Below are 21,849 nucleotides of genomic sequence, written 5' to 3'. Positions count from 1 at the left end.
ATATTGTTTAATATCTTTATCAGCGAAATTGCAGAAGGCCTCAATGGTAAGGTGTGTTTTTTCTGATGACACAAAGATTTGTAACAGGGTTGATGTTCCTGGAGGAATACACCAAATGGAAAAGGACTTAGGAAAACTAGAGGAATGGTCAAAAATCTGGCAACTAAAATTTAATGTTGATAAGTGCAAGATAATGCACCTGGGGCGTAAAAACCCAAGAGCAGAATATAAAATCAGTGATACAGTCCTAACCTTAGTATCTAAAGGAAAGGGATTTAGGGGTCATTATTTCAGAAGACTTAAAGGTAGGCAGACAATGTCACAGAGCAGCAGGAAATGCTAGCAGAATGCTTGGGTGTATAGGGAGAGGCACTACCAGTAGAAAGAGGGAGGTGCTCATGCCGCTCTACAGAGCACTAGTGAGACCTCATTTGGAGTATTGTGCGCAGTACTGGAGACCATATCTCCAGAAGGATATTGATACTTTGGAGAGAGTTCAGAGAAGAGCTACTAAACTGGTACATGGATTGCAGGATAAAACTTACCAGGAAAGATTAAAGGACCTTAACATGTATAGCTTGGAAGAAAGACGAGACAGAGGGGATATGATAAAAACTTTTAAATACATAAAGGGAATCAACAAGGTAAAAGAGGAGAGAATATTTAAAAGAAGAAAAACTGCTACAAGAGGACATAGTTTTAAATTAGAGGGGCAAAGGTTTAAAAGTAATATCAGGAAGTATTACTTTACTGAGAGAGTAGTGGATGCATGGAATAGCCTTCCTGCAGAAGTGGTAGCTGCAAATACAGTGAAGGAGTTGAAGCATGCATGGGATAGGCATAAGGCCATCCTTCATATAAGATAGGGCCAGGGGCTATCCATAGTATTTAGTATATTGGGCAGACTAGATGGGCCAAATGGTTCTTATCTGCTGACACATTCTATGTTTCTATGTTTCTAAGTAGGATTTGAGCCATTATTGAACTCACAGGAGTGGTGCCGACCGATCTGCTTCGGGTTTGGGACTACTAGAGGATCGAGTTTAGGCCAAAAGAGTTGGTGGGGGAAAGGTTTAGTCTGGGAATTCATTTTAGGTAGCTTGATAAGCCTGCCTGAAAAGATGTATTTTTAAGGCACGTTTGAAGGTGGAAAAGTTGTGGATTGACCTAGTATTCCGGGGCAGAGTATTCCAGAGAGTAGTGCAGCTCAAGAAAAGTCTTGAAGACGGGAGTGAGAGGTATGAATTATGGAGGTTATTAATCTTAGGTCACTAACAGAACGGAGAGCACGAATAGGGTGGTAGATGAAGATGAGGGAGGAGATGTATGGAGGTGCAGCACTGTGGCGATCTTTGTGGGTGAGGGTGAGAAGTTTGAACTGTATTCTGTGGTGGATGGGCAACTAGTGAAGTGACTGGCACAGACTAGTAGCATCAGTGCAGCGGTTGGATGGATAGATGAGCTTGGCAGCAGCATTTAGAACAGACTGAAGGGGGGAGAGTTTAGTGAGAGGGAGACCGATTAGTAATGCATTGCAGTAGTCAAGACGAGAGTGAATCAAGGCAACAAGAGTTTTTGCCGTTTCCACCGTAAGAAAAGGGCAGATTCTGGCGATATTGTTGAGGTGCAGATGACAAGAGCGTGTGGAGTGATTCAATATGGGGAACAAAGGAAAGATCAGAGTCAAATGTGGCCCCAAGACAGCGGGCATGTTGCACAGGAGTTATGATAGTGCTGCAGACCGAAATTAAAATATCAAGTTTAGTTGAGTTAGTAGATGGGAGAAAGACAAGAAGTTCAGTTTTTGAGAGGTTTGGTTTTAGATACAGAGAGGACATGATGGTAGAGACAGCTGCCAGACAATTACTGCTGTTTTGGAGTAAAGCAGGTGTGATGTTAGGGGATGAAGTGTATAGTTGGGTGTCGTCAGCATAGAGATGGTATCGAAAGCCAAATCTATTGATAGTCTGTCCGATGGGGGCTGTGTAGAGGGAGAAGAGTAGAGGACCTAGTACTGAGCCCTGAGGAACGCCGACATCAAGAGGAAGAGGAGAAAAAGAAGAGCCACATATGCTGTGGACATGTCATAGATGTTTGATTAGTGAATTTTAGATAGTTGGGACTCTTAGCTAAAATGGTCTCATGATCCCTATTCTGCCAAGTAAAGTAGCTGCCAGCTGCCACATCCAGGCACTGGTAGAATAGAGAGGTGGCCCAAGTGTGCTGCTCTTTTTATTTAAGTATATGGGAGTTACAACAGAGACATTTTCTAGAGATATGGGGGCCCCAATGGTGGGAATTCTTCCTAAAGGTCAATTCGTAATTCTGGCTCTGCATCCATTCCACAATTTTGTGGAACAGGTGCGGACCCATTCATTTCAATGGGGCTGCAAAAGATGCGGACAGCACACCATGTTCGCATCCGTAGTTCTGTTCAGCGGCCATGCAAAAAAAGATAGAGCATGTCCTATCGCGGACAAGAATAGGCATTTCTATCATAGGGCCGGCAATGTGCAGTCCGCAAATTGTGGACCGCAAAACACTTACCCTAACAGACATTTACAGCTGTCTACCTTACCTTTCCTCTTGTCTCAACATATCCCAAGATATACAGTTTGTTATACCAGTATGACTTTGTTATACTTTGTCACAAGATGTCTACGGGTGGCCACCCAGTGGTTGTGATGTGACTTTCAGCCTGTCAAGGATTTGCCATACAGAAGGGCCCCCTTTTCCCCCTCCCCATTCCTTGAATTCAGTTACAGATTTCTATTTCTCATAGAAGAAACACAATAACAAGTTAGAAATCTATACCATCTCAAAAGTTATATATTTTAAACCGATAGCCAGAGATGTCCCCGTTATTCTAGAAAGCGATATACCAAAAAAATACATCTGACCTGTGAACCTTTTGTGATGCATTAGAGAAGACACAGCTGGCTACTTGCTAACCTTAGATTAAATCACCTTTGTTTCAAATAGTGCTGATAACAAGGGAGACAGACAAAAAGGTTTTCTGACTCATCACTGTCTCCGGGTTAATAGTTAACAAATGATCAAAAATAACTAATTGGAAAAAAAAGAAACATAAGACGAATTTCACAAACCCCCAACAGGTTTTCTGGAATATTACTTTCACAGTAGAATTTGGTTCCAATGCTATAAGGATAAGCTAATGTAAAGGTATACATATTAGATGTATTAGCACCATTGCAACTTACCTTCTAGCACTAAGGTCCTGGATTTATATCTCCCCTATGGCAAAATCTGCCTGGAGTTTGTATGTTCTCACCATATTTTCATGGGTTTCCTCTTGGTTTTCTGGTTTCCTCCCATAACTGAAAGACATAGAGATTGGTAAATTTGGAATTTAGCTTGTGAGCCCCACTGATAACAGGGACCGACATGGGTGATGGCAATATGTCTACAGTGCTGTAAAATATATTGGCAAAATATAAATTAATAAAATGAGAAGTCACAATAACATTGTCCAGTGGGTTCCACCCTTCACTTAGACCAGGGGTTATGCCATGACTGGTGTAAAAAACTTAAAATTAGACATCATATAGGTACATGACAATATCTTAACAAAGCTAGAACCAGCCCTGTACCTCACCTGGTTCCAGAGATCTCCCTGTTGTTCTGCTAGATTTATTTCATACTGGCAGATTAGGGGTCATGTCCTTTCTGCTGTAGCTCCTTCCCTGTAACTGCCACAGTTTGTAACAAAAGATAGGGCAGGTGACAGTTGAAGACTTAAACTGTGCGCACGCGACCACCTCATCGAGATGGACAAGAAATAAGGAAAAGAACAGTTGGCTCTATGGAGATACATTTTATGGAATACCTCAGTGGCTATAGAACATTTTCAGTTACATGCAATTACAAAAGTATTCAGATCCAGGTGCTGGTTTGAAAAATCTAGAACATTTTTTGTGACACCACCCTTTTGAATGGCGGACTACTTTGAACAGTCCCTTTTTATTAGAATAGTTGCAAATGATAAGAGAATCACAGGTTGTCCTTCTTCTGGGTTTCCCAGTAATCAGCTAGTAGTGGAAAAAACAATAATATATGCATGGCTGCCATGCAATGTACAATGTCAATGGTTCTCAGGTAAAAATCCACACTGTCCAATCCCCTTTCCCATCACCAGACACCAAGGAACTGTCAGTAGACACCGTAGACATGAAATCTACCAACCAAAGTCTAACTTCTCTGACAAGCCTTGGAGAAGATCCAGGTGTTATTTTTTAGGTATGAGCATTGATGCTGATTTGGATAGTAGAGGTTTCCTTCCGGCTATTCTTCTATAAATGCCTTTATGGTTTCTTAATGTAGACTGACAGTGCTGATAATCACACCATACTTGACTAGTTTAAGTGTTTCTGAAAACCAGGAGCTAAAACCAGCCATTTATGGTGTACTGTAGATAATCCAATGTCTATGGTGAGATGCAGACACGATTGTAAGTTTTTATTTATGAGCTGCTCACTTCTAGTCCTAACACAGCAGGACTATTCGGTTTGCCATTACTTTCACAAGAAATTCTCACATCATCATACATTCACTATTTTTTTTACCTTTAGAATGATCTTCTTGCTATTGAATGCTGCATTTCATTTACACCAGAGATAATACTGGCAAAATGGTTACCCCAGTGACTGATCTATACACAAGTCAATACCCTTTCTGGTTTGGGAATCTGGGTTGCTTTTTTTTTCTTTTATGTGACATAAGCATTGATGACTTTTAGACCAGTAGGTCCTGTTTTGCCACTTTCCCATAAATTCCAATCTCCATCCAACAAAGAATTCAAGAACATTGATGTTAGAAGAGGCTTGAAGGTCTAGTAGTTGTTTGGATGCTCGTCTGTGGTAATGGAAAAGTTATCTCTGTGTCATTAGGGTAAAGGCCACTATACACATTAGTGTTTTATTAGATAACACCCTGAGACACTCTGGCCCCAACCTAACGTGCATGGGGAGCACTTGACTCTCCCCCGACATGATGTTAGGGAGAAAAGGATTGGGTGAAAAGACTCATTTCGCCTGGTCCTTTTGTTCTTCCAGGAGACAAGCCCCTTCCAGAAGGGCCTGGCATTAGGTTTCTCCTCTCTCTCCATTGAATACATATTCATGTTCGTCTGAACCAATAGTGTAAGGGGGATCCGGGAGGTAGCTGAAAAACGTAACTGTTGGTCAAGTGAACATTCGGCCGGCAGCTATTGTAGCTGGTCCACAGTTTTGAGCCTCCAGATAATAGTACTCCCTGTGATTAAATGGAGATTCATAACCTTAAAGGGGTTATCCGAGACTAAAAAATGCCCCCCATATGACCAGGGCCTTCACACTGAATATACTTACACCGCTACCCGCACCGTTCCTGGTCCCCGCACTACCGCAGCTGCTTCTCCCCGTGCATGGATGAAAACATCTGGTGTCGGTGGGGCAGCCAATGGATGGCGGGGACCATAGCTGGCCATCTAAGACCTGCCCTAGGTTGCTAACATAGCTTATATGTTTATACAGCTAGATATTCCAATAACATTAATACAGTTCCTATGTTTGTGTGTTAAAGACAAAAGCTGAGTTATTTACAGTTACTTCATGTTTGGATTTCATGTAACTGTTATATATATTGTGTTCACAGAAGCAGAAAAGACAGCATGCCTATAAGATTAATTATGTAAGGTAAGCTCAATGACACAGCAGAAACAACAGAAAGGATAGAGTTAAACTGTTGTTGCTGGGCAGGAGTCTTGACCAATCCTAGCTAGTCTCACACAGCCCAGAAGTTTTGACCAATTACAGCCAGCCTCACACACAGCCTGTGTGGGAAATTCCCCTAGCAGGAGCTGCTGGAATCATTATTCACCAGAGACAGGAGCCGAACAGACACACACTCCACTAAGAGCTGTGTTTTATGGAAGCAAGAGGCCAAAATAGGTATTTAAAGAGTTATATAATGTTCCTACTGTTAATATAGTGATTAGAACTGTATACTGAACTGGTTATATGTATGGTTACTTACAGCTCCACCAAACCACAAATTAAATTGCATACAAATAAACTACTGAGCCATACAATCATGCAATCCAAACAAATTGCATACAAATGCGAATTGTATAGAACAAACTGCAAACCAAGTAGAGCGAGTGAACTATTGGTTAACCTCAGATATACCTCTCAGAGAGATCATAAATTGCTTAAATAACTTAAAGTGAGAGTACAGATACTCAAGAGAGAAATATATCCACCATTTTATGCTGAATGACAAGATTGAACAGTTGAACCACCATCCTATGCATACCGCCATTTTATGATACTTTAGTCAACACGTGTTTTGTACATGGACTATCTGCTGCGGAGGCGGCATTGTTATATATGGAGAAATGTTGACGTTAATAGAGAAGTTATTTCAAACATTTGGTGTGCTCTTTAAACCTAGAGGAATTACAGAATAATAGACAGTCTGGTTAGACTAAAAAGTCAGAGATATAAAAATTATTCTAATGCCACAGTGCAAAAGGCATTTCATAGTCCTGCGCCTGCCACAGGGACGGGGACGAGCCTCACTAGCATTGCGGATGACGCTAGGGAGACTCCCCCCCTACACCTGATGTTTTCATCCAAGCGCGGGGAAAAGCAGCAGGGAGCGGGGAAAGTATATTCAGTGTGAGGGGCCCTGGCATATGGGGGGCATTTTTTAGTCTCAGATAACCCCTTTAAAGGGGCTTTAAACATGTGGATAGGGGATAAACGTCAGTGAGTGTCCAATGCCCACTCATCAGGAGAACCGGGGTCAGGTACTCTCTCCTTCCATTCTCATGATCGGTGAAGGTCCCATCAGTCAGACCCCTACCAATCAGACACTTACCCCGTATTTTGTGGTTAGGGGACAAGTTTACATCTTGGTACAACCCTTTTACTATAGTCTAAAGTTAATCAAACAAGCAATTCCAGACAAAATGGTTGTTCATTGGGTGAATTTTAATGAATCATTGTTTTAGCACACCAATGACAAGCCTTCATCTTCTGGAAAGAAATTGTGCTTTCACCCAATAGTTGTTAGTCTCCAAAGATATTTCTATAAAAAAGAAGAGAGAGAGAGAAAGAGAAAGATTTTATGTCCTTCACCCGGAACAACATGTATGAACAGCTGTAATGGCCAGTATGGACTGAAATGTGTAGGTGCAATTGTTCTCCAGATGATATTTTCTTCAACCATCAACCAACTTCTATTTAATGTGCATGGACATCTTTAGAAATGAATTTGTAATAATTTTCAGAACTATTTTCCCATCTCTTTTAAAAACTTCCTCGACAGAAACAGCTGATTTCACTGACTCATATGACAGCGCTTCATTCAGAGAATGAACATCCCATAATCAGATTCTCCTTTCAATCACATAGCTTATTGAAGGCTGATTTTTGGCCTGCATGGTGGTGTAATAGTGAAATGCCCACAGGAGCAGGGCTACCAAGTCAACTGATAGCAGGAAAACCAGTATGCTGTTACTATGCATTAGATCTGGACAGTGTGGTCTGGGATATTGAGCCAGTGGCCATGAGGAACGGGGGGAATCATACCTCATGCACAAATACTGGGAAAATAAAGCTCACCATATACATGAGATGTGTATAGGCTGAAAACACTGATTTTGACCCCATCTGTATGGGGTCTCTTCACTCTCCCATAAAGGCCAATGTTGGGAAAGATACGGATCAGGCATGTTGGATTCAGTCCTTTTGTTCACAGGACACAAGCTGCTGCCAGAGGAGTGGCTCTCTCCCCTCTTTCCCTACATAAGACCCAAGTATGCATTTATATGGGAGGATAGGATAGACAGCTATTGGCTGAGACTAGGGTGGCCCCTGGCTTCCCTTAAGAAAGCCGGACCTCACCGGCCATGCCCCCAAACCAATAAACTACGCCCACATCTGTGAAGACCCGCCATGCCCCTATCGCCGGCCGGGTTCTCTCCATGAAGAAGAGGAAGGTGGGGAGGGAGTCTGGCACGATGGGGGCGATGTGTGGATAGAGCGGTGCCCCCCGTTATGGGTAAATATAGGCACCAGGATAAGTTTACACTGTGCAGGTGCCGCACTCAGCCTCACAGGGAGCCCCCAGCAGCAGCTCGTCCTACACCTTCCCGAACAAACCTGCTCTGCTCCTGGCTGCACATGCCGCTTCTCTACAGGCTGCCCGCATCGGTGAGGTCCCGTCCTGGACATCGCTCCTCTGTTCCAGACTTCCCAGAACTGGCCGGTGCAGCTGCAGCGCTGATAACGTTGCGAAGTCAGCGCACAGTGCTTCCAGGCCCTTCCTCCTGCCAATTACTTAAAGTGACCATGTCTGAGCAGAGTCAGCAGACCCGCCTTCCCCATCACCCTGTTAACAACAAAAAAGGAGGACTTCTGCGCCGGACGGAGGACCAGAAGTCTAAAAACCGGACTGTCCGGCCTAAAACCGGACGTCTGGCCACCCTAGCTGAGACACAAAAATAATGTGCATGGCCACATTAAGGTAAGGTCTACACGACGACGCTTGTCGCGCAACATTTTGTTGCACCAATGTTGCGTGACAATTTTTATAACGGCTGTCTATGTTGTCGCACTGTAACATGCTGAGACGCAACAGTCGCAGAAAATCAATTCGGAATGGATTTTTCTGCGACTGTCGCAGTTGCAGCATGTCGCATGTTGCAGTGCGACACCATAGACTGCCATTAAAAAAACTGTCGCGCGACATTGGTGCAACAAAATGTTGCGCGACAAATGTCGTCGTGTAGACCTAACCTAAGTCACAATACGTGAGATTGTGGAAATGACTGGACAGCACTGCTTACTTGACCTCTAACACGGCCTAAGTAATCAATATCCACTTAAAGGGGATTTTCCATCAATAACATTAATGGGATATTGATTATATATAGGTGTCAGGCTGTTGAAACTCAAATGATCTCGGAAATTAAGGAGCCAACATCTCAGTAAGTTTACGGCCATGCGGTCAGGTTTTTGCAAGTAGTTTTGGACGTCAAAGCCAGGAGTGAATTCAAAAAAGAGAAGTCGTACCTTTAGGGTACGGCCGCCCGGAAATTGTGCTTATGCTGTGGTCAAGAATAGTGATGAGTGGCAGGGGCAATATTCGAATTTGCGATATATCATGAATATTTAGGCGAATATTCGCCAAATATTCGTGATTCCGTGATATTGTTTTTGATTGTGCTTTTATGCGTAGCACTATTAGCTACCTAAGTGATAAAAATGGTTGGCAGCAACTTTCGAGATAGTGAGGAAGAACTCTTGATCACGGTAAGTAATTGTACATTACAGCACTGTTTTAGATTAAAATTCCATGCATGTCATAACATAAGCTTTATATGCAGATCGTTTTTCAAAGTATTCGAGATCGCGCAAATTGCCACTATTGATTCGAATATTTTATCGCAATACATACAACTTCACCTTTAATCAGATCTGACAACATAAGGCCTCATGCACACAGCTGTTGTTTTGGTCCGCACCTGAGCCGCAGTTTTTGCGGCTCGGATGCGGACCCATTCACTTCAATGGGGCCGCAAAAGATGTGGACAGCACTCCGTGTGCTGTCCGCATCCTTTGCTCCGTTCCGTGGCCCCGAAATAAAAATATAGCATGTCCTATTCTTGCCCGTGATGCGGACAAGAATAGTCCTGTCTACAATGGGCCGCCCGTTCCGTAAATTGAGGCCTAATACTGACTGTTGAATTTAGAATTGCTGTGACATCACAGCACTATTTCTGTAGTATGTATGTATGGACAGCAGAGAAATCTCTCTTGCATGCACATTGCACATTTATTTTCCTGCCACACACTATAAGGGCTCGTTCACACGAAAGTTTTTTGCGTTCCGTATACGGGCCGTTTTTTGCATTCCGTATACAGAACCAGTCATTTCAATGGTGCCGCAAAAAAAAACGGAATGTACTCTGTATGCATTCCGTTTCTGTATTTCCATTTTTCCATTCCGTTGAAAGACAGAACATGTCCTAGAACATCACATACCGTGGCTCCATTTAAGTCAATGGGTCCGCAAAAAAAACAGAACACATATTGAATGTACCCCCCATGTCTTCCGTATCCGTTCCGTTTTGGCTGAATCATCTATTGAAAATGTTATGCTTAGCCCAATTTTTTCTATGTTATTACTGTATACTGTATATGTCATACGGAAAAACAAAACGGAACTGGAAACACTACTGAAAAAAAAAAACGGAAAAACGGATCCAGGAAAAACGGTCCGCAAAACACTGAAAAAGGACATACGGTCGTATAAACGAGCCCTAACACTAACTGTATGGATTGTATATTTCAGCTAACTATCTCTAGAACCTACACTACACCCTGCACTGGACCCTCTCAGCTACACAATTCCCTATTACTATCTAACACTAAACTATCAGGAATATTTATATGTGATTTGGAATGTAATTTGAAATAGCACAGCGCAGTATTCAGCTCCTCTCTCTCACATGAAACTCCACAAAATGGCTGCTGGGGAGTGTCTTATTCATATAGTAAGGGGTAGGCAACTTTTCTATTGGTTGCTAGGGATGTTGCTAAGCTGTGACAAAGCCTTCTCATTGGCTTAAAAGCTAGAAGAAGGGAGGGATGATCACCTGATGTGTACGGTGTTGAAAAAAAAAATATATGAATATTCGTCATTACGAATATACAGGGTGGGCCATTTATATGGATACACCTTAATAAAATGGGAATGGTTGGTGATATTAACTTCCTGTTTGTGGCACATTAGTATATGTGAGGGGGGAAAGTTTTCAAGATAGGTGGTGACCATGGCGGCCATTTTGAAGTCGGCCATTTTTTATCCAACTTTTGTTTTTTCAATAGGAAGAGGGTCATGTGACACATCAAACTTATTGGGAATTTCACAAGAAAAACAATGGTTTTAAAGTAACTTTATTCTTTCATGAGTTATTTACAAGTTTCTGACCACTTATAAAATGTGTTCAATGTGCTGCCCATTGTGTTGGATTGTCAATGCAACCCTCTTCTCCCACTCTTCACACACTGATAGCAACACCGCAGGAGAAATGCTAGCACAGGCTTCCAGTATCCGTAGTTTCAGGTGCTGCACATCTCGTATCTTCACAGCATAGACAATTGCCTTCAGATGACCCCAAAGATAAAAGTCTAAGGGGGTCAGATCGGGAGACCTTGGGGGCCATTCAACTGGCCCACGACGACCAATCCACTTTCCAGGAAACTGTTCATCTAGGAATGCTCGGACCTGACACCCATAATGTGGTGGTGCACCATCTTGCTGGAAAAACTCAGGGAACGTGCCAGCTTCAGTGCATAAAGAGGGAAACACATCATCAGTGTGTGAAGAGTGGGAGAAGAGGGTTGCATTGACAATCCAACACAATGGGCAGCACATTGAACACATTTTATAAGTGGTCAGAAACTTGTAAATAACTCATGAAAGAATAAAGTTACGTTAAAACCAAGCACACCTTTGTTTTTCTTGTGAAATTCCCAATAAGTTTGATGTGTCACATGACCCTCTTCCTATTGAAAAAACAAAAGTTGGATTCAAAATGGCCGACTTCAAAATGGCCACCATGGTCACCACCCATCTTGAAAACTTTCCCCCCTCACATATACTAATGTGCCACAAACAGGAAGTTAATATCACCAACCATTCCCATTTTAATAAGGTGTATCCATATAAATGGCCCACCCTCTATATCACTATATTCTAAATATTCGCAAATTCTCGAAGTGCTGATATTGTTACAATGGATCTGCAAAAAGGGCGGATGGCATACAGATGTCATCAGTTTTCTTTTTGCGGATCCATTGTAACAATGCTTAAAACGGACAAAAATAGGACATGTTCACGGTGTGCTGTTCGCATTTTTTGCAGACCCATTAAAATGAATGGGTCCGCATCCTATCCGCAAAAAAAACAGAACGGACACGGAAACAAACAACGTTCGCGTGCATGTAACCTAAAGCTAAGGACTTTCTGCTTCATTTTGAATCCCATGTAGTGTTGTCACCTGGCCGGTAACTCACCTGCCAAGCCAGGTAGTTTTTTCCATATTTTCCTATATGGATTGTTACTAATGAGCGCTTCTATTGTGGAGCACTCGTTAGTACAGCCTTTAACTCCCTCCCCCCCACTTGTATTAAGAAAAAAATCTCACCTCATCCATTTGCTCGCACTCGCTGCTCACCGGAAGCTCAGAACAGGACCTGTGCTCCAGAGTGATGACGTCTCTCAGGTCCTGTCCTGAGCTTCCAGCGAGTGTTCACAGCGGTGCAATCAAATTGATGAGCAAGGATTTGTGTTCTTTTTTTCCCTCAAGCAGAGAAGGGGGCATTATTCATTTTGGGGGCACTAATGGTGGCATTACTATTACTGGGGGCACTAATGGGGGCATTATTAATTCTGGGGGACGCTAATGGGGGCATTATTAACTCAGGTGGCACTAATGGGGGCATTACGATTACTGGGGGCACTAATAGGGGCATTATTAACTCTGGGGGGCACTAATGGGAGCATTACTATTACTGGGGGCACTAATAGGGGCATTATTAACTCTGGGGGGCACTAATGGGAGCATTACTATTACTGGGGGCACTAATAGGGGCATTATTAACTCAGGGGGCACTAATGGGGGCATTACTATTACTGGGGGCACTAATAGGGGCATTATTAACCCTGGGGGCACTAATGGGAGCATTACTATTACTGGGGGCACTAATGGGGCATTATTAATTCTGGGAGGCACTAATGGAGGCATTACTATTATTGGGGGCACTAATGGAGGAAATACTATTAGGCCTCATGCACACGGCCGTTGCCCAGCCGTGGCCGTATTGCGGCTTGCAAACAGCGGGTCCGCAATATACAGGCAACGGCTGTGTGTTCCCCGCATCATGGATGTGGACCTATTCACTTGAAAAAAAATAGAGCATGTTCTTGATCCGTCCCGGCTGCAAATTGCGGTCCCCAATGCACGGAACGGCCTTACTGGGGGGGCACTAATTGGGACATTATTAATTCTGGAGGGCATTATTAATACTGGGGGCACTAATGGAGGCATTACTATTACTGGGGGCACTAATGGGGCCATTATTAATACTAGGAGCCACATTATGACATAGCGCCTTTAAACACCCCATGTTCAGCCATGCTCACACAACCACACCCCCTGTGGGGTGTGGCTTAACGTGGCCTGTATTTTTTGTTGGGAAATGTGGCAATCCTAATCCCATGGAACTCCATAGGATCCATCATATTCCTTTCACTGCTAACTCCAGTAAGACACAAGCGATCATCTTTGACATCTATGATGCACATTAGACCAGATGACATGTATTACTTTCTGCTGCTGTGTCTTCACCGGGTTGCTGGTGACCTTCTGGTAGAGTTGTCACTTGCCTTGCCCAGAAACATGTCATGCAAGGGTTAACAAGCATTAAAATCTCTCTCAATTAGCGTTTTCCACCCTCGCTAGCACACTGCAGCAGAGCCGCGAGCGCGCGCAGCAACCGGGTGCGCGCAAGCGCGACGTGCCCGACTCCCAGTCCCTTTCTGCCTCGCGCAGGCAGCAGGAGCGGCAGCTGTGATCGCTATGTGTGCCCGGCAAGAAGCCTTAGCTGACAGCCCGACGCCCGCTATACACCCACCTGCAGCCCCCCTCCTGCAGGAAGCCAAAACCTCACAACCCATCATCACCCTGCAGGAGGAGAGGATGCGGGGCCAGCGGGCAACCTGTACCATCTCAGGACCATAGGACATCAGCACTGGGGATCCAAGCGATTGGATTTCAAGGTGAGTACAGTGTGAGATGCTTCCCCCACCACCTCCTCCTTCATCCTACAGAGGGTCTCATGCATGGAGCCTGTCTGTGCATCCCCATAGCACAATAAGGTTTTTCCATCTTTTTTTTTTGGTTCATACATTGATGCAGACTAGATAGTCATCATTTAGATTTAACCTTAGAGAAGGTCCCCTTATTCACTGAACCACCCAATCTGCAAATTTTCTCATCCCATACACTATGATGGGCAAATTGTTTTAATTGGCAGGTAGCAAACCTCATGTTCTCCCCAAGGTTTCTCAGGGGCATCACAAATTGGCCAAACCCCTACCCACTGAGCATATGTATCAGGGCATCTCAAGATAGGTGATACATACTGGATGCATTGTATAATCTGCAGAACTGTGTTAGCTAGGTGGGTGTCATTAAATTATTTTAGGAAGATCTCCTCATTTGTGGTCACCCTTGATTTCTTTATCTCCCCTCAGCACCACTAATGGTTAGTTTGCATACATGTAGGTCAGACCTGGTAGGGTAGCAGATGATTGCATGTTCTCATTCTCCTCTGCTCTTCTTCTACTACGTGCATTAAAGCCTTGTCTTTTTATTGAAGAAGGTTAAAATGAATGAAGATACGAAGGTTAATATAAGCTGGCCGCCTCAGGATCCTATAGATGCCAGTTCTCCAGAGAATATCTCAGCGGCAGACTCCTCCTTGATTCCTGTGCTAGAGCCAGAGCTTATAGTCAACCCATGGGATATTGTTCTCTGCACATCGGGAACCTTAATCTCCTGTGAAAATGCTATTGTGGTCCTTATCATCTTCCATAATCCAAGCCTCCGAGCCCCAATGTTCCTTCTCATTGGGAGTTTGGCCCTGGCGGACCTCTTAGCAGGTTTGGGACTAATAGTCAATTTTATTTTTGCATATCTTCTTCAGTCAGAAGCAGCGAAGCTGGTCACGGTGGGACTGATAGCCGCTTCTTTTTGTGCCTCGGTGGGCAGCTTGCTGGCCATCACGGTTGACCGTTACCTATCTCTCTATTACGCTTTGACGTATAATTCGGAAAGGACAGTCACCTTCACCTATGTCATGCTCATTTTCCTGTGGGGAGCATCTACGTGTGTTGGTCTGCTGCCTATCATGGGCTGGAACTGCCTTAAGGATGAATCCACCTGTAGCGTCATCAGGCCGCTCACTAAAAATAATGCCGCCGTCCTCTCGGTATCCTTCTTGCTTATGTTTGCACTTATGCTCCAATTGTACATTCAGATCTGCAAAATAGTAATGAGGCACGCTCATCAGATCGCCTTACAGCACCATTTCCTGGCTACTTCTCACTACGTCACCACCCGCAAAGGAATATCAACCTTGGCCATCATATTGGGGACATTTGCGGCCTGCTGGATGCCTTTCACTCTGTATTCATTGATAGCAGATTATACCTACCCTTCCATCTACACCTACGCCACGCTATTGCCAGCTACATACAACTCTGTTATCAACCCTGTCATCTACGCGTTCCGGAACCAGGAAATCCAGAAAGCCTTGTGGTTGATATGCTGTGGCTGTATCCCACCTAGTGTGTCTCAACGAGCCAGGTCGCCCAGTGACGTATGATTATATAGAAGGTGTTCTTGTGTTGGGTGGAGTAATTTTACGTACATACGCAAAAAAAAAAAAGGAATTTGACGGTGTAGATAACGCTTGGGATTGACGTGCTCAAAGACATTTGGACGTGGCATTAAAGGGATCAGTCCATTTCATAAATGGAAATCAATGTATTAAGTCAAGGCGCTATTGTGCAATATCTATTTCAAAAGAGCTAATGTTGTAACACTATCTGAGGTGTCATTTACTCAGGTTCTGTGGTTTTCAGAAGGATATAATTGATGTGTTTGTACGTGTGCAGCAATTATAACAGCAGCTTTCTAAGCCTGGTCTGACTCCTCTTTACAGGAAGCCCAAGTTGAGGTTCCTCCGTGAACATGAACCTGCATATGGCTCCTCATAGGCAATCAGATGTTGGTAAGCAATGGACATGGTAAATGGCCATAGGGGTGAACATCTATGGGGCAGATTTACAGATCCCTATATTTTGGCTGTCTAGACCTGCACCAGATTTATCACAAGGGCTCCGGCTGGATGATACTTGTGGTGCAAGGATGGACATTTTTCTCTGACACTATACCAACTATTGGTTGGCTTAGTTTGATATGCCGCAATGATGGTCAAATTTACTGTACATGTTAAGTCGCACCCCTTTCAATTAAAATCATACCGTGTCCTGCAGAGCTCCATCCCCTTTTTGGATGAGTCCAAAAAATTGGAGAAACCCTAGCTGCGCCAGTTTTTAGACATTCTAGGCACAGAAACATTAGTTCATCTGGGTCTACATGAGCAACCAGTGCACCTGCCCAATATTTTTTAGGTTGTATACAAGGGAAAAAAAAAAATTGTCTCTCTAGGCACTTTAATGGGTTGGGACTAATTTGTATAATTTTGTGTCCCAGGGAGCATTGAATGTAACTACTGGATCTCTGCTTGGAGAACCAGAATCCCATAGAGAGCTGGATCAAAGGCATCTCACCCAACCTGGTGAGGAATAGCTGTCTACAGATGGAGGCCCCTGGTTTGGCCACTATCCCTAGTCTTGATTCAAGGCTGTTTTATGTGTTGGATATTAACTAACAGAGTAGCTACCTATAAGTTTTTCTTCCATGTATTTGCGTAATACAGTTTGCATCTTACAATTAGACATGTATTGTCCGAGAGACATACATGGGGCTGCTCCATGATGAAATATTGGAGAGTTCGGGACCCATACTTACTGTTTTTGTACAGGAGCCCTCTTCTGTCCGCCCATGATGGCCGTGCTACCTTTGTACACAGGTGAAAAAAAGGGCTTTTTTGCCTGGAAGTCTGTGGTGAACCACATTTTGGTTATAACTTTGGGGCTCTATCTTCTATATAAATTCCCCATCACCCACCTGATGGACCAGTGCTGAATACTGCTGTATGATTGCTGGACAACATGAATCAAAAGATCCAATCCCACTTAGAAGATGTCTGTGGCGAATATAGTGTAATACAGCCATGCACTTTTTAGTATGTGTGTGTGTCAAGCATATATTATGTTCTATAGCAGGCATGCTCAACCTGCGGCCCTCCAGCTGTTGTAAAACTACAACTCCCATAATTCCCGGACACCTACAGCTATCAGCCTACAGAAGGGCATGGTGGGAGTTGTAGTTTTACAACAGCTGGAGGGCCGCAGGTTGAGCATCTCTGTTCTATAGAGTGTATGTGTGTGTGTGTATATATATATATATTTAAAATTAATGACTAAATGCCAAAATTGCAATAGAACAAGCACATTGTATAGTAAAAAAAAAAAAATCCACGTTATTTTTGTTTACAATGAGTATGTAAAATAGAGGATAGAAAATAGCTTGGTATTTAAAATGTTAATTATTTTACATGTTCAGAACAGAAGATAACGGGAGAATTATCCAAACTGGTGCAAAGGAAAAAGTGGAGCAATCGTCCACAGCAACCAAGTTGCTATGGCAACATATTGTCGCTGCACTGGAGTAGATACATTCTTTTTCCCTTTTCCCCAGTGATGTAAAGGGCAAGGATTGAAATAGGGCTCTTCTAAATGGGACTGAATCTTTTCTTGAGATTGGACTTGATGGCAGTCCGGAATGGTTCTGCTTCACATTCCAGGTTTATTCTGCATTGTAGGAGCATTGCGTTCTGGTTGCCCGTATCACATTAACAGCTGTTACGCCTTCATTAGAGAATGGGGGCGTAACGATTGGCGAAGAAGGGGCATCATACACCTTCCGTTCAATCCTTTCCAGGGAAATTATCGCAATAAGTCACTAATGACGAGAGACAGAGGCTCTGACGTCCTGGTGATTAGGTACTAGTGTGCGAGGTCCCCAGGGATTACAATCCAGCTGCATGGCTCGCTTCCTTTCTGAGGTGGTAATTGGAACTGTGCAGTGAAAAAATAGAAAATTGTGACGCAATAAGGTGTGTGTTGTAGTAACCGTTTCACTGCCAGAAGCGTTACCTGTGCTTGGAGCCGTGATTACCCTAAGGGTTAAATCATTCTCATTTAGTGATTCTGCGGTGAAGAATGCCTGCTGGTTTGATGCTGTCATAGTAAAGTGTCCTTGTTATCTGAGCCTTCCTTAAAAAAAAAAAAAAATTAACCTTTTCTTGAAAAGCTTCTTTTCTTCCATAGTTATCTGCGAAATGGGACCAAATAAATACACAAGGCTGGACTTAAATACCGTTCTTCCGCAGTAGAACATATGATATGCGCTGTATGGGAATTGTTCTAGGCTTTTTTTTTTCCTACTAGAAGACGTCATTAGTCCATTCAGTAAACCAGGTCTTGCAGTAGCGTATAGTATAGCACTGGTGCAATAAGACGGTGGAGGCTTCGAGCCTCTTATATCTATTACACTCTTTGGGAAATCAAAAATGGACGCCATCTTCACTGGTTCCGTTTATTGCTTGAGCTCTGTATGCATTGAACGGATAGTACCTTGTTTAGAAAGCTAGCCAAAGGCATGTAGTATAGTAGAGTGTTGTTTCTAATATGGCGCCATTCCCCCACCATGGTCAATATAGAAAATTTCTATTTCTAGACACCGCACAATGCCTGTGACTGTCTCTGAGTCCTCTCGCAGTATATTTACACCCAGCAGACATTTCTGCAACAAAAATTCAGTGCCATTCATCTGTGTGTCTCTGCAGGAAGCGCATCAGATTTTTGCACGTCCTCCATGCAGATGAATGAGACTGAAGCGAATAGAAGCGAATGGGTCTGTGTGCAATCCACCAAAAATTCGGATCGGACATGGACCAAAAATATGGTCGTGAGCATGAGGCCTGAGGCTGTGTTGGAGGCAGGGCAAAATAGTGCAGCTTAGTGAGTTGTTTTGCCCAGTAATTTTACCGGACTCTCAAACGGATATCCAATGAACCCTATTTTAGTCAGGGTTGTCCGTCTGTCACTCTTTGTCTCATTTATGTGCTGGATGCTGTACTCCCATTATATTAGTTATTCTCCTACAACAGAAATCATTAGCGTCAATGTGAACAAGACCTCATTCACTGTATGATGCAGATGTAGGCCACATGCATACGACTGTATTTTTTATCCGTGTGCTGTCTGCATTTTTACGGATAGAACATCGCCCATTTATTTCTATGGGGCTATGCATAATCTGTCATTTTTGCAGATCCGTGTGGTAAATTTATAGAACATGTCCTATTCCTGTCCATATTGCGGACAAGATTAGCCCTTTCTATTGATAGGAGTGCTAAAAATACGGAGTGCACATGGAAGTATCCGTATTATGTGGATCAGTGGTCTGCAGATAGTTGTGTGCATGAGGTCTTACTTTCGGTGCACTTGCAGTAAGTGTATGTTTGTATTCAGTATTTTCAGAACAGAATTCACACTGAAAATCTCCACAGAATCAGCAGCATGTGAACCCCCCGATGATGCACTGCCTCTGTTTTGTATGGCGCCGTTATACAGACACCTATACAGAGGCTTGGGCCTGACTGTACCTCTGAACGGCTCTAATATCTGCACAAATCTTCCCCAAAAAATGCGTGCCCTGCTCCATCACATGTTATGGTGGTATTCTACCTTCTAAGTACTGCTTCTAGTGAGAATATCTCCAACATACGGCCTCTGATGGAGTGCGGCCACATGGGGGATCCCACCAGCCTGACAATCCCACTCCAGTCTCCCATCCCACTCAAGTAATTTTCACAGAATCAGGGAAATCTAATATGTGAAATGCTCATATTGGAGAAGTGTTTTAGGTGTCAGACCCATATATGCCCAAAAGGGAAACACTATATATATTGATTCCTAGAACTGTGGGGGAGATTTATCAAAATTGGTGTAAAGGAAAACGGTCTTAGTGGCCCTTAGCAACCAATCAGATTCCATCTTTCATTTTTCACAGCTTGTTTTGGAAAATGAAAGGATCGCTTTCATTGGCTGCTAGGGGCAACTTAGCCAGTTTTTCTTTGCACCAGTTTTGATATATTTGGCGATGAGGGAGGAGAATGACACAATGGGGGACTATTTATCAAAACTGGGGCTAAGGAAAACTGACTTAATTGTCCATAGCAACCAATCAGATTCCATGTTTCACTTTTCAAAGCTCCTTTGGAATATGAAAGCATCAGTCTGATGGGTTGCTATGGACAACTAAGCCAGTTTTGAAAAAAAAAAATCCCCCATTGGGTTTAAATGTGTTGTCAGGATTATAAAAAAAATGAGAAAAAAAGTAGTCTGCTTTTAGGCTAGGTTCAGACCTGAGCGTACTGACCTGAGCGCTGTGTATGCGCGATTCTCCGGCGTCTCACATACGCGGCTCCGGTAGTATGCGAACGCCCATTGTCGCGCGTTCCCGGAAGTCTATGTACGGGAACGCGCGACAAGACGCCCCAAAGAAGCTCCTGTACTTTTTGGGGCGTCGGGCGTTTTACAGCGCGATCGTACGTGCTGTAAAACGCTCAGGTGAGAACCATTCCCATAGGGAATCATTGGTTCTTGCCTGTTGAGCGTTTTACAGCGCGTAGGAACACGCTGTAAAACACTCAGGTCTGAACCGGCTGTTAATGGAAACAGCTACACTCTTGTCTATGGGCTGTGTCTGGTATTGTATCTAAGCTCCACTCAGGTGACTGGGGTTAAGTACATACCAGACAGAAACCATGAAAAGGCTAAAAAAACAGGCCCTGGAAATTTATCAAAACTGGGGTGAAGGAAAATTGGCTTAGTTGCCCATAGCAACCTATCAGATTCCACCTTTTATTTTTCAGAGCCCCTTTGGAAAATGAAAGGTGGAATCTGATTGGTTGCTATGGGCAAATAAGGCCTCCCCTATCCATTTCTAGTCCATGACAACCCCTTTGACACCCTCTATGTCTAACTGTTCAGATTTGTCTGGGGTAATTTGTCATGTTTTATCTGGGAGAAGCAATTACCTAATTTCATCCCGATCATAACTTGGTTCTCCTAAGGCCTCTTGCACATGAACGTTGTGCATCCGTTCCGTGCATTGGGGACCGCAATTTGCAGTCCCCAATGCATGGGCAACGTCTTTGCGGCGGTCAACTTGAATGGGTCCGTGGTCCGTCCACACCCCAAAAAAATAAAAGAAGTTAAATTTTTTTGCGGTGCGGAGGCACGGACAGAAACACCACGGAAGCACTCGGTAGTGCTTTTGTGGCGTTCCGATCCGTGCTTCCGTTCCGCATCTCCGTGATTGCAGACCCATTCAAGTGAATGGGTCCACATCCGTGATGCGGAGTGCACACGGGCCTGTGCCTGTGTATTGGGGCCGCGCCGTATGCAGGCCGCAATACGGCCACGGGCACACAATGTTCATGTGCAAGAGGCCTAAGTTTTACTTTGGGGTGCAAACAGTCGCCTGTGGCCAAGACAATCCCACCTGTGGCAATCAATCCCTAGGCCTGGCTTGGCTGCATGCGGCCAGCCACACAGTGTCTTCAGTGTGTTACGGTAACTGCAAATGAAGTTTTTTTTTTGTGTGTGAATTTTATCTGTTGCAGTTTATGTTGACCTCATGTGTGAAAAGCGTTTGAGAAAAATAATGCATTGAATTCCGCGTAGCCTTAAAGATGTTTAGCTAAACCGTTCAAATGCAAAAAAAAATTCTAGACATGACACAAAATTTTAAAAAAAGGTCAAAAATAAAGAAAGAAAATAGAGATTAATGTATTGAAATTTATAGGAAAGGTACAATACATGTTCCCCAACACACATTTCATGGGCGCATACCGTATGTTTGCGGTGTCAGCTGCCTTGAAATGTCACAAATATCCAGAAAGGGTCATGTTATTATATTTTCATGATTTCCTTTGAGGGCAGATTTATTTTTGTAAATGTTCAATATGTTATATTGTTAGATTACTCTTGTATCCTTATTTTTTTGTTGTG

The 21,849-nt window shown here is 43.4% G+C and overlaps 1 protein-coding gene across 1 annotated transcript; it reads left to right on the top strand.

The window, feature by feature from the left end:
* Positions 1 to 13,659: 13,659 nt before the first annotated feature.
* On the top strand, positions 13,660 to 15,461 carry GPR12 (G protein-coupled receptor 12). Its single transcript, XM_044292668.1, has 2 exons — positions 13,660 to 13,851; positions 14,454 to 15,461. The coding sequence occupies exon 2, from the start codon at positions 14,463 to 14,465 to the stop codon at positions 15,459 to 15,461; it is 999 nt and encodes a 332-aa protein (XP_044148603.1). The 5' UTR covers positions 13,660 to 13,851; positions 14,454 to 14,462.
* The last annotated feature ends 6,388 nt before the right edge of the window (positions 15,462 to 21,849 follow it).

The sequence above is a fragment of the Bufo gargarizans genome, chromosome 1, assembly GCF_014858855.1.
Source record: "Bufo gargarizans isolate SCDJY-AF-19 chromosome 1, ASM1485885v1, whole genome shotgun sequence".
NCBI lineage: Eukaryota > Metazoa > Chordata > Amphibia > Anura > Bufonidae > Bufo > Bufo gargarizans.
The sequence above is the reverse complement of the archived record's forward strand: the minus strand, read 5'-3'. Positions and strand labels throughout refer to the sequence as shown.

Excerpts from the sequence above, each read along its gene's own strand:
- GPR12 (XM_044292668.1), top strand. The coding sequence starts at position 14,463 with ATGAATGAAGATACGAAGGTTAATATAAGCTGGCCGCCTCAGGATCCT.